The sequence below is a fragment of the Ursus arctos genome, unplaced genomic scaffold (genome assembly GCF_023065955.2).
Source record: "Ursus arctos isolate Adak ecotype North America unplaced genomic scaffold, UrsArc2.0 scaffold_3, whole genome shotgun sequence".
Taxonomy (NCBI): domain Eukaryota; kingdom Metazoa; phylum Chordata; class Mammalia; order Carnivora; family Ursidae; genus Ursus; species Ursus arctos.
Genome location: NW_026622985.1, coordinates 101,306,729 through 101,320,185, shown reverse-complemented (window position 1 = coordinate 101,320,185; position 13,457 = coordinate 101,306,729). Strand labels below are relative to the sequence as shown.

At 55.7% G+C, this 13,457-nt stretch overlaps 1 protein-coding gene across 1 annotated transcript in view; it reads left to right on the top strand.

The window, feature by feature from the left end:
* PTPRN2 (protein tyrosine phosphatase receptor type N2) overlaps nt 1–13,457 on the top strand; it is a 742,666-nt gene that overhangs the window by 623,136 nt on the left and 106,073 nt on the right. The window contains exon 13 of the mRNA XM_057304523.1: nt 9,671–9,883. Coding sequence (XP_057160506.1) covers nt 9,671–9,883 — 213 coding nt within the window. The remainder of the gene's footprint in view (nt 1–9,670; nt 9,884–13,457) is intronic.

Sequence of the window (13,457 nt, the reverse complement as noted above, 5' to 3'; positions counted from 1 at the left end):
GACGACCCCTTCTCCTGAGCCCTGGCCCAGGCGTTTCCCGGAGAGAAGAGTGATGTATGGGCAGGTCTTGGGGGCAGCGCCTGAGGGGAGGGGAGGAGACGGGACGCGGTGCAAGCTCCGCCTGGGCAGGCCGGCGGGGACTGGGGGTGGGGGGTGCAGTTTTCCCTGGAGGGGCGGGGTGGGGGGCCCCGGCTGTGGGGCGGGAGGGGCGTCGGGTTAGGAGGGGCCACGCTGCTCCGTGCCCGCCGCCGTCTCCAGCTGTCCCGAGCGCAGGAACAATGGGGAGGCAGTGGGAGAGGGGGACTGGGAGGAGGGCGCCAGGGTTTCCAGAAAAGGAGAAACTAAAGAGCCCCGCACAGACTGTCATCTGCATGTGACAAGGTCTCTCCCGGCTCCTTTCTTTCTTCCTCTTGTTCCTGCAGCTGTGGGCCTCGAGAACGCATTGTACACACAGATGTTGGGTTTCAGCTCTCGGTTCTCTGCTGCTCGCCCCGGGCGTAGCGCACCGGGGTGCCCCAACCTGTAGCTGCGACTGGGAGTCCAGGGCTTGGAGAGAAAGAATGTGGGGGGGGGAGCGCAGTGGGGTGGCTGAGCGGCTGCGGGAAGCCAGTCACAGGGCCCAGCCGGCCTTGTACCCCCCCCCCCAGGCCTCCAGCCGGGTCAGGGAGCTTGGGGAGGAGCCAGCCACTGGGAGTGCAACCCCGGGACCCCCCTTCGCTCCATTTGCTTGCGAGCCATTGGTCCAGGCCTGGCCTTTGACCTGGAGAGGCAAGAAGGCAGATGGAATCCACTGTTTTCACTGCTGCCTCAGGCCAGCTTTGGGGGCTGGAGACCTGCAGTGTGCCTGGACGAGAAGGTGGCAAAGTTCTCACTCCTTCCCGCGTCGGGCCAATGCGCTTTGTAGGAGAATTGGAGACCTAAACACTCGAGAGTAAAGGGGAGAGGGTCAGGAGGGGCATTTACTTGTTTTACCAGCTTAATTGGCCTGCTTCGATTTGGAAAGAAGGCAAAAGTGGAAAAAGTAACGCGAAAGAACAATTTGCCATAAATTTTCCTCTCGCACAGTTTCGACACCCCCACCCTTCCCATAGCAGAGGTCACAGTAAGGCCATACGGGCTGACGGTGCTGGCCGCGTCCCCTCTTCCCTGAGCGCTACCCTGAACTTGCCCGGTTTGAAGTGCACTCGAGCGGTGGAAGGGAGGACAACTGAAAAGAAAGAGCAGGCGAAGGCCCGGGCGTTGTGCGAATGACTGACAAAGCCGATGTCCATTCATAGTCTCGGGCGGGAGAGGGTGTTCGGAGAGCCGCGGCCCCTTAGCCAATTGCTGTCAGCAACATGTGGGGGGGGGGGAGAACATCGCTATAGCAACCGGTGGCTGGGCCGCGAGCCGCGCCGCCGCCGGCCGGGTGCGCGCCGGGCCGGATATAAGGCGGGGCGCGGCGGCCGCGCTGGATGGAGCTGCGCGCGCGGCCGGTGGCCCTGCGGGGACTGTCCCGCGTCGGCCCCGCTCCCGTCCTCGCCGCGCCCCGGCCCCGAGCGCCTCAGTCCGGGGCCGGGCCAGAGCGCCGCGCTCAGAGCCCGGAGGAGCGGCCACGCAGAGCTGCTGGCGCCCGCGGGCTCCGAGCCGGTGCCGCAGCCGCCGCTGGAGCCACAGCGCACGGCACCTTTGTCTCCACCGGCCTCCCGAGAAGTTTGTGGTCAGAAGCAGGATGGACCTGCTCGTCTGTGGCTCGGGCGCAGGGAAACGGCCAGCCGTGGTGATGGCGCCGAGGCTGCCCGCGGCCGCCGCGCCCCGAGGCCGTTCGGCCCGGCGCACGCCCCCACCCCCTCCGGCTTGGGCGCCGGGCACCGGCCCCTCTGCAGGTAACCAGGAGCTCGGGGCCGGGGCGCGGGCACCGGTAGGGATTCAGGAGAAAGGAGAGAGGCTGGGGTGGAGGACGGAGGAAGCAGGAGGGACCCACAGAGGGCACCGCCAGTCGGGTAGGTGGCAGGGCGCGAACCAGAGCTTGGGGAGGGTGGAGGGTGCGCTTGGGGGCTTGAATGGGCAACCTGGACGTCGGAGAGCCCAGTGCAGGGGCTAACTCAGACTTGGAACAGGACACCTGTCAAAGGCTCTGGCTGGCGGGGGAGGTCTGAGGTCATCCCCCCAGTGGGTTTGGGTTGGACATCCCAGGGTGACTCGATTGGTGGTGCAGAGATTGAGAGGGGGTGGCAGCTGTCCCCCCCCCCCCAGGGGTCCCTCGGAGACTGGCCGGACTCGGCTGGGGCTCTTGCTCTTGGATTTCCCCCAGCCACCAGGGCAGTTCGGACCATCAAGAGAGAGGGGCGTGGGGGTGGGGGGGGGTGGAGCGCACGCTGATGGGCAGGGGTGTGGGAAAAGGAGAGGAAGCTGAGGAATGAGCAGCCAGGATGGAGGGGTGTCAACGCGGGGACATTTTCCTCCCAGCCCATTTTGGGGCGCTCTTCACTGTCCTCTCTCGGGTCCGGGAGCGCGCATGTGTGCCATCGGGGTGTTTCGGTTAGGGGGCACGGGATGGTTTCGCAGGGAGGAGCGATCGAGGGCCAGGTGGGGCCGTGGGTGAGATTGCAGGATCTTTTGGGCATTCCCCCCCTTCGCCGCGCGCGCGCGCGCCAGTTGGAGAAGCGCCTCGGAGTGGTCACCTCCCCTCCCCCACACGGACCTGCGCTTTCCCGGCCCCCCCCCCGCCCCCGAGGTGAGGCGGCCGCGTGCTCGCGGAGAGAAACTTCTGAAGGAGGGACTTCATTTCCTGCCTTCCGTAACTACCTGTGTGGTTCTGAACTGCAGCCTTCTTCGAGGTTCTAGGGAAGTACCACTCGAGGCAGTCAGGTGGACCCCAAAATTAGGGGTTGAAACCACAGCAGAATTGGCTTTCAGGGCCTGAAAGAGTCTCCCGCCCTTTTGTGTCACCAGTGCGATGACGGAGCTGCGCTCCACGCTGGACGGTTGGGGGGTGGGGGTCTCTGTTACAGTGGCCAGGGCCCCGAAACGCACGCCCCGAGGTCAGCGAGGACCCTTGGGCCCTCTCCACGCAGGTCCCCGCGGGGCTGGCCCTGCTGTTTCGGCCTTGCCGCCGGCCCCCAGCCCCGGCGCGCCCTCCGCTCTGGGTTCCAGTTCCGCAGACGTCGCTCCCTGTTCGGCACCTGGAGCCTCTGCGCTTGGGGTCCAGGGTGCAGCGTGTCCACGTGGTCTCCGCCCAGCCAGCCTTTCCCGAATTTAGACGCGAGCGAAAGTGCGAGGGGGTGAAGGTTTGTGTGCAGGAGGGGGAGGGAAGCTCGTTTCTTTTTATCAACCCAAGAGGAAACGCCCCCCACCCTACCAAGCACAGCCACTTGGCTCCCGAGAAGGGGGTGGCCCTGGGGGGGGAGCGCCGCAGAGACGTGCGCGGTGAGCCTCTGCGGCTCCGGGTGGATGGATGCGGGCGTCGTTGGGGACCTCAACCGGTGCCCTGCAGCCTGCGCGCTTGGTGGCGGGGAGGCTGGGCCACGGCATTGTCCCCTTGGGGAAGGGGGCCGGGGACTTCTTGGAAACCCCTCAGTGCTGTGAGTACTTGCGGCCCCCAGGAGCCCTCGCCCCGGGCGCTGCGGCCTGATCTTTCAGACGTCTGTGGGCTCCTGTACATAAGTGAGCGAGAGGGACCCGGTAGGGGAGGTGAGAAAGCCTGCAGTCCGTCCAGCCGTGCAGGGGCCCCGAAATAAACCTGCGCTCCAAGTAGCGCCGCGGCGGGGGCCTGATCCGCGACGCCAGGCGAGTCTAGGATGGAGCTTCTTAGCCTCGGAGGAGGAGGATGGGCAAAAACTCCAGTCCTGAAGAGGGTTTGGTTCTTGCGGGGAAAACTCCTTCTTCGAGACCACGGCGTCTGAGAAAACACCTGACCCAGGAGGCGCGCGAGTGCGCGTGTCAGAGCAGGCCTCGGGGACCGATTTGCACGCCGAAAACGCGGTCGGGAGCGGGCGCATCAACTGTATTGGCCGAGTGTGAGTCTGTTTGTAGTAAGAACACCAGCGGAGAATCTGAAGGATGGCTCGGGGCAGGATTTCTCTTGGTGGGCCGATCCTTCCCGGTCTGTTCTCGGCTGGTCGCTCTCTGTTCTCCCGGAGACAATTTGCTGGGTATCAAGTTCTACTAAAAATCTGTTCACACGACGGTAGTTTTCCCCCTTTAAACATAAATACCATAAATCTTCCCTGTTGTCTTAAAACAGAGTAGTTCCCCAAAACCGATGTTCTAGGAGCGCTTAAAGCTGGTAATTAGACAATTTATTATCTCTTGCATATTTATTTTTGTGTCTGTGCCTGAAAAAATAAACAAATGGCTTATTTTAAAACAGGGTATCCCCACTTATTTTCATTTAAGAACAATTAATTCTTGGACATTCTTTTTTCTTGCCTATATAGGCTTTTTTCTTTCTTTCTTTCTTTCTTTTTTTTTTTTTTTTTTTTTTTTGGCTACTTGAATGGCAGATTTGCAAGTACAATTTCATCTGCGCTAGGAACAATGGCTTTCACTTGTACAAAGGATTTCTCCCACCCTGGATTCAGACCGAAATGCCTCTTGCTCTGATAATAGCTTCTGAAAAGATTTTGTAATGCAGAGAATTAATACATGATTATTTCCGCCTGACTTCTCTCATTTATGAGAATTCTGTGGCAAATTCCAAATTAAAAATAGTTCAGTTAACAGCTTTAAAAAATACTTTTAAAATATTTTAAGGCACTCCCCTCCCCCCATATTTTTAAGTTCGGTCATTCCCACGGCCTGAAAACTATTACGATTTTGGATGAGCTTTAGAGTCATAGCTACTACATTCTAGTAGGTACATTTTAGCAAACCTAGCATGAAATTTCCAAATAATTCTAAAATTTTGCATCTGGGAAAGCAAAGACAGATTTGTTATACCAGCTCATTAGTAGTCTTTAAAATCAAATTCTAAATTTTACAGGCAAAGGGATCCTTGCAATCAGTCAGGTCAAGGTGCAGGGGAGCAGGGGATGAGGCTGGGTTTGCAAAACCAAGTCCTTAGGAACGATGCAATTGAAAACGTGCATGATTAGAAGTTTCATGGTAATGAAATTAAATGCCTGTGCCCATGAGTTTTGGGTACAAGTGGATTTTAAAATTGAAGTCAGCGGCATAGGCACGGGGGCTGCCATTGTTAACTGTTCACATGCTTGGGAAAATGCTCACTGTTGCTACTGGTCCACAAATATTTTGTTACCACGAAGGTTTATGTTTGTGTGGCTGCCTTAGTTCCCACAACCAAGTCTGGGCATAAAATGTTCTCTTTTTTTCTCTTTTCTTTTAAGCTTACCACATGGACAGCTAAAGAAAAAAAAGTTTTGAAGGTATTTTGCCATAAATGGCTCAGAAGACAATGTAAAGGAAGCCCCATGCGTCTTCACGTACAAGCAGAGATCAGAATAGTTTAAATAGGTCAGGACAACGTCTGTAGATTCTAATTCCTAAGAGCAATTCCACGAACTGTCTCTGTTGTCACATTTATCTTAAATTACAGCTTCTGCAATATTTTACATCCTAAATTCAAGGAGTTGCAGGTGGGGATGGTTGAGTGGAGGGAAATATGCAATATTATCCTGCAGTTTACTGTCAAGATACATCTAACCTGTCTAAAGTTGACTTAATTATTCCTGATTATTTCTGAAAACCATCCTTTTCCTGCATCTGGAACTTAGCATGAAGTGCTTGTGTGTGTGTCTCCTATATCCTGGGGTGCACAGCGACCCGCGCTCCCGTGTGACCTCTCTGCCGCTGTACAGTTCCGCTTTTAAAAGATGCCCGACTGTAAATGTCAAAGTCATAAATATTTCAGCATTATTTTCTTTCAGTTCCGAGTCAAGCCCGACAGGATGCCTCTAATTAGTGGAGGGCTCTCTGCAGGGCCCAGCCCCAGGACAAAATTTGGGGAAAGCACGTGTAGTTCACGTTGCTCAGCCTAGGGGAGCAGGAACCCAGGAGGGGAGGGGTCTCAGGCCCACCCCACCCAGGTCACACCTGGAGCAAGACCTCCCTCTCCAGCCATAGCAGGCTCATTCTTTTCTCTTAAAGCTGGTGCTTAGCAGGGCTTAGAAGTTTTGTTTGTTTTCTTAATTCCACAAAAAGAAAGGAAAGAAAATAATCATAAAGTGATTTTAACTCAATCACTATGCCAAAGAGGGGAGTTCACTTTTTTTTTTTTAATTTCTATAAATTTTCGTTTCTTCCGGGATTCTTAAGACCTGACTAGCAGCCAGCAACAGTTTTCCTCCCGCTGGACCCCTCCTCTCAGCGCTCGGTAGGTCTGAACCACTGGGGGGGGGGGGGCGGCAAGGAAGAGTGACTTTTCCGGTTCCAGCTGAGTAGCCTCTGGGCTGGCTGGAGGGAGTGTTCCGAGCACGGCCCGGGATCCTGCGACCTCATCATCACAAGCCGGGCAGTCCGTCTGCCCTACCACCACCTTCCCCCTCTGGCTCAGACCCCCGATTCCCCGCCCCAGCGCGGTGCACCCCCCACCCCCATCCAACCCCGCGCCCACGCTTCTGTCACCGACCGCCCCTGCTGTCCCGGGGCCCGCCGTCCACCGCCGTCCACAGCCACCGACCCCTCCCCTGGCTGCAGGAAGGGCCTCCTTGTTGATGGGCTGCGGGAGGTAAGCCTGGACGCCTCCCTCTGGGCCTGGGACCACTGTTGCCCTTCTCTTCGGGACAGCTCTGGCCCACGCAGCTTGTAACTAGAGGAGACCATAGAAAATGGATCTCACTGGGCACGGGGTCTCTGTCCTTTTTCCTCCCCTCCTTCCCTTCACCTCCAGCAGCACCTGGGACCCGGGGGAGGAGGGGGGTGGTGCTGGGCAGCTGGGAGTAGGGACAGCTGGATCTGGAGAGGAGGGACCCTAGCTCTGGGGGCAGTCACTCTCCTTGACATTTTTCTTTGACCCTTGAGTTAGTTCCACGCGCGCCGCGAAAGGGGCAGCGGTCAGGCCATCTTTCTCTACCCGAGTTTGCCAAGCGCATCGTGGATCACGGTGACCGACGATGTCCCCGCCGGCCGCGAAGGCGGCGTTTGGGCCACCCTGGGAAGAGCTTCGGTGTGGTGTCCCAGCTGGGTGTCCAGCCTGGGATCTCTCCTTCGCCCCAGACCTGGGCCAGGTTGATGTGTGGGCACTGCCACCTGCCTCCGTGGCCTCCCACCTGGAATCGCGTAACAACCGGGCCGCGTCTGTGCCCCTTACACGGTGAGCCAGCGGGCACTCTGCGCAGCGGGACCCCGCGTCTCTGACCGCGCGGCACCCACAGCCCCGGGTTTGGTCCCTGGCGTGCTTGCGACCGTCTGTCGGGTGCACACTGCGCGTCCTCTCGGAGCCAGGCTGGCCACCACACGCGTGTGCGCCTCACGTCGCCAGGCAGGAAGGCTCAGGAAATCCCTGTTCCCGAGCGCCGTCAACCACGTGGGCGCAAGGGGTCCTCCCGACGCTTGGGCGGGATCCCCGGCGCTGGCGCTTGGCCTAAGATGGGACGCGGGTACCTCCAGTGGCCTGCACTGGGGCGGGGTTGGGGGACGCGTAGTGACGGCCAGGCGGACCCGGCCCGGGCGGGGGGACAGCGGACGCCCCTCCCTCGGCCGCGCCGCTTCCTTTGTTGTCCCTGCTCCGTCTGCCGAGGCGAGGCTGTTCCGCGGGGGGCGCGGGGAGAGCGAACCGTCCTCCTGGAAACGCCCCCCACGGAGGTGTCGATTCCACCTCTTTCGGGGAGCGGAGGGGCGGCGTCCCGGGCGGCAGAACGCAGACGCCGGCCGGCGGCGGAGACCCGGGCCCGCAGCCTCGCCGGAGGGGCTCGAAGCAGCGCGTTGCGCGGGGCCGGGGAGCTGGGCGGGGGAGCCGGGCCGTGGCGGTCGCGCTCCCTCCCGCCCTGCTGGGCCTCGCTGCCCGGGTGGGGTCCCTGCCGTTTATTTACAGGGCTCTGACTCTCACCCCGCGCGGGGCGGGGACAGGGGCGCGGAGGGAACGCGGGCGACCGGGAGGGGTGGTCCGCGGCTCCCGGAGCGTTAACCTTCCGGAGGCGGCCGTGCCGGCGCGGAGGGAGGGGCGAGCGGGAGGGGGGGAGGGGAGGGGTCCACGCCGGGGGCGACTGCGGAACCGGCCACACAGGCCTCGGGCAGCCCTGAGCGCCCCTCCCGCGCCCCCGCCCCTCCGTGTCCCCCACCCCCACGCCGGGGTCCTCCCTCTCCGTCCCTTCCCCCTCCCTCCCCCCGTCGTCCCACCCCCTCCGTCCCTCCCCCCTCCCCAGCCCCTTCCTCTCCCTCCCCGCCCTCCGTGAGCCTCCTGCCGTTTGCCAGCCTCGCCGTCCTCTTCGGAGCCACGCATCCAGGCAAGAAAATCCAGCGTCTTTTCTCATTTAACCCGCGTTTCCATTAACTCAGTCCCGGCACCAGCTAATCCGCGGCACCGAAGGCAAAAGGGGGCTAATTAATGACCAGCTTTTCCAGTCAAGACCGGCGATAATTGCTTTGGTGGCCTTTATGATTACAAGATAAAAATGGCCCGGCCTGACATAAGAGGCCCTGTGTACACTCGGAGACAGGAGGGAATGAGGAGGTGGGAGGCTGGATACGGAGCAGAAAATTACTAATAGAAGAGACATAATGAATAGGCCGGCCAGGCATTCATGGGGAAAAAATCCATTTTGTTACCACGCGAAATTAGGTGGTGGAAAGGAGTTTGCTAATTGTTCTCATCTTGTAGCAACCGGGACCGAGGCGGGGGCGTGCGTCTCCATTCATTTACGGGGTAATGGTGGAGGGCGTGCTGGCCGGAGCCGCGCGCGCCCGCGTCCTCTCTGTCTTTCCCGGGCGTTTTTAATCGTGGCTAGTACACCTGCGAACGAAGCTAACGGGAGAGCACCGTGCACCTTTTGCACGTGGAGCCTGGTGAAATGCACCCAAAGGACCCCCCCCCCGCCCCAAAACAGTGAGAATCTGACGGTTTGTCTCCCATACTCTCCACACCGCGCGGAGAAGTGAACTCGTGGACAGTCCCGTTCCAAATGCCCTGAAGCTCCTTTCAAGGAAAAGCGCTGCGGTGCGCGGCAGTGGGGTGTGTGTCCCGCGGGCGCGCGCAGAGGGGCGCAGGTCGGTGGGGATACCGAGGGAAGGTTCTACGGAGGCGGCCCTCCTGCAACGTCTCCAAGAATGTGGATGTGAAACTTAAGAACCTGCCCCGGCTGTGCTGTGTGCCGTGGAGTTGTCTGACTTCTCTGCGCCGTGGGCCCCCGCCCCCCAAACCATGTGTGGTGCTGGGGATAGACTGCTGTGTTTTCCTCACACCTGTTTAGAGAGAATGTGGCTTTTCCTTAAAGCAGCAAATCAGCCGCCCAAGACTCGCCGTCGTTATGGTTAGAAAAAACGGTGGCCTTAAGGAAAACCAGTAATGCCTCTAAGTTCCCTTTTGGAAAACGTTGCAATCTGTGTGTGCTAGTGAGAAATAACTTCCCTCCTTACTTGAGGGGTGCTGTTCTGGATGGCCCTCCCGTGGCTGCTTCAAAGTCAACACAGCTCTGTGCCACGTTTGCCCTACGTGGGAGAAGGGTGGTTTCTAGGGGGTCAGGAGGTCATAATTGGTTAGGTGCTAACGTGCTGCTTCTCTCCTGTTCTGTAGAAAAGCAAACTCAAGCTCCTGCCACACGGAGCAGAGCAAGAGGACTCAACCCCGTTCATCGTGCTGACCCTGGTCTCTGTCATGGCCATGGTCGGGGTCCTCCTGGCCTCCGGTGTCATCTACTGTCTGCGCCACACCTCCGCCTCCAGGCTGCAGGATAAGCTCTCCGGCCTGGGGGACCACCCCGGCCCAGATGCCACTGCCGCCTACCAGGTAGGGTTCTGATGGGTTCTGTTCCCCGGTGCACTGTCCGTGGCCCCTCCCGGTCCCCAGCGCTTCATGTAGTCGTAGTTGGGGTTTGAAAGTGCTCATCAGCATTCATGTAAATACCTCGGAATCACAGTTTTACTGCTCTGTGTTAATCCTACTCTGTTCTCCGTGGGTCTCACTTAGCTGTGAGACTGTGAAAGCAGGTTGCTCATTAGAAATGTGGAAAAAGTACAAAACATGAATTATGTATTATCTGTTATCTTTCTTAGTTTGGCCACTATTAATGAAAAATGCCAAAGTTGCAAGATAAATTGGTTGTGTAGACGTTTGAAGATGTCTCTTAAATCATCGACTTCCTCCGGGTCTTCTATGAAAAGGTCCTTTGACCTGATCCATCGCCACCCCTGCTAGCATTTGGATGAAGTGAAATCTAATGCTGATAAGTGGGAAGTAAGCCGAGGGCGTCTCCATGGGAGCGATGGTGGCGGCCGGGCGCTACAAGGCACAGCCATTCCAGACACACCTGGAGACAAGTCAGAAGCCAATGAGAATGTGAGGCAGGCAGATGCAGACCGAACAGGACAGTAAGAGATGCACAGGGTTTCTGGACACTGTAGCACGCACTTTATACTTCATGACGTCCTGCAGTGAGAATGAGCCTTCAGGTCCAAAAGCAGGGCCAGCCCATAGCAGAGACAATTCAGGGCACAGCCCTCAGTGTCATTCCCATTTGGGAAGGTGAAATACTTAATCATCTTTTAGAAATTCAATCAATATATATTTGTGAAATATTTTCTCCCATTAGACTGGATTCTTTGTTTTCTCTACTCACGTGGTTATGATGTGTCATAGGTCTGTCTTGTAAATAATGCATCATATTTTACAATAATATACAAGTTGAATATTCAGTCATCACCATGTATGGGGGGGGGTTCTCAAGCTCTTTCTAGAACCACCCTCCCTCCAAACTGTCCTGCGAGCTGCTCTCCTGGAGCTTGTCTGAGCTAGCTGCTTCTGCTCTAAGGGCCACCCTGACACTGGCCCACAGAAGGAGCTGGGATGAATTTAGAAAATCACTACGCTTAAAAGAGACCAAGAGATAGCTTCCCCCCCCCCCCATTCGAAAATTCTTGGTATTGTCACTGAAGAGAGAAAAGCTCTGGCTTTCTGGAGGAGGTCACGAGGCTGGTCAGTATGATCTTCTCTTATAAAGAAATGGCACCTTCAAATGTGTGGGACGTGGCATTTCAGCCCCAGTGCACGGCTCTGCTTCAAAGCAAAAGAAAAATCACGTTTGAAGAAGCAGCCCAGAAAAAAAATGTCACATAAACCAGTAAGAATTTATCCAGAAATTCTATTGAGCCAAGACCATCGGTGTAGGATGCTGGGGCTTCTGGGCCATGTGTGTGCCGGGACATAAATAAATTATCACACCGGTTCTGCTCTGCGTGCAGGAGATGGGGGTCACACGGGGGTGGATTTTTAGAAAGCATCACACCCTTTGATACACTTTGAAATTCAAATATAAAATATTGATAGAATGGAAAGGTTGGGCTTGCATGCAGAAATGACTCAGTTTGACAAAAATGCAGGTTGAAATCGCACACTTAGAACAGAGTTTGTGATAATTAACAGAAAAAAATCTTCCCAGTGACAGCTCTAATTAATAGTATCTGTAATTAAAATCATGCCCTTCCAGCAGGAAAATTGTTTGAATTTCTTGGAGTGACCTTTCTGCTGTTCCTCCTGGGGGCATGGTGGTTAAGTTGATATTGATTTTATAATGAGCTCTGGTTTGTTTAATAAGAATCTGTAATCCAGACAATAAATGAAATGTGTGCTTTCCTTCAATCCAGATTAATAAAAGGGGGGGGAAGCACAGAAAAAAACTTTTCCTTTAAAAATATGATCTAGGAAAATTTGGAGATGAAATTATTATAAAGGTTTTCTGATGGGCTTAGTTTTGAGATCACTGTGAGACACCTTTCGGGAACTACTCTGATTAAATGCAGACGTTTGACCCCAAGTGGACGGTCCACTGGGGAGAAGCTGCTGGTACTTGAGCCGGTCGTCGCGGTTTGTGGCTCGCAGAGCAGGGCTCAGCCACCGGCGATGGGATTTCAGGACCGTTACCACCAGATTTCGCTGAGTCACGTATGAAGGGCTGTTAGAAGTGTGGCTACAAAGAGAGGATGTTTCCGTTGGTAAGTGAGGCAGGTGTTAACTCAGGAGCGGGCACGCTAGACGTGGCTTTTCCAGCGCTGCCACTGAGACCCCCTTCAAGCCGCAAGTCTGTCTGAGACGCTGTTCAAAGTACTGCAAACATAGAAACAGCGTCAGAAACTGGTGCCTTGATGCCGTATTTATTTTCAAACCTTTGAACTTCTGCCCTCGGCTAATCCCATAATACACGTGGAGCTCGGATAAGCCTCATCCCGATTCCCAACGCTGGGTGACAAGGAAAACGGAGCGATTTAATATCACGCCTTATTTCATACTCTGATTGAGTATGTTCATAAACTTTCCGAAAGAGACAAAGGTTATTGTGTGTGGAGGTTACAAGTAGCTGCCCGGGAATGAGGAGCGGTCGGCAGCGAGGGAGTAAGTTTTACTTCCATCAGAACGTGAACTTACCCTTTAAATGGAGGAACTGAGTGTTCTTAGCAGAACACGAGGACCCTTCGGGTCAGCCGCGAAGCCGGCCTCTTCCCAGAGAACCACAAAGGAGGACCGTCTGTGCCCAGGTGAACAGCAGGGCCGCGGCCTGATTGCAGGGGAGCTCGGGCACAGACGCCCAGACCGCCGGCCCTTTGTAAAGCCCTGGCCCACGTCCACCCCACAACGCACACCTTCTAGGGTTTGCCCTCCCAGGCCGCTGGCGGCCGGTGCAGAGTCCCGTGAGCTCATATTCATGGTCTGCGGCTTTGGGTCAGTTACAGTGCACTCTGGAGTGTCCCAGAATAATCAGTGGGCTTGTCTTAAAATTGTTTCAAATAGTGCGTAGTTTGGGTTATTAGGTCCCAATGCAAACGTGTTTAAACCTTTTTTCTCTTCTTCCTTGGAATAGAACTATCTCATAGAGTCAGCATCTTGAAGCTGAGTTCACACGTGTGTGTGTGTGTGTGTGTGTGTGTGTGTGATATTTTTGTTGGCTTTACCTATTGGAAAATCAAATATTTCTTGGTAGACTCTTACACATTAGCACTTACCTAGAGATCAGTCTTACCAGATAATCTATCAAAGTTTAATTTCCTCAAACTTGAAAGAACTGGGTGTATTAACTTTCGAATAACTGAAATCCATTTTGAAGGGCCAGGTTTTTTAATGGCCACCAAACGTTTCCCCAGTGCTTTACTAAACGTTATTTTTTTCTTCTAAATCTATAAAACATAACGTATTTGGATTAAATCTGTACTTAATTATCTAAAAACATAATTTCTTTATTTTTATTCTTTTTTCTCCCCCAAATTGGCATGTCAGTACCTAATGTGATGTCATGTGTGCGCGTGTGCCCACGTCTTTCTGCTTGCCGCTGTGGGTGTGGGTGAGTGTGCAAGGAGGTGTGATGCTCGTGCCC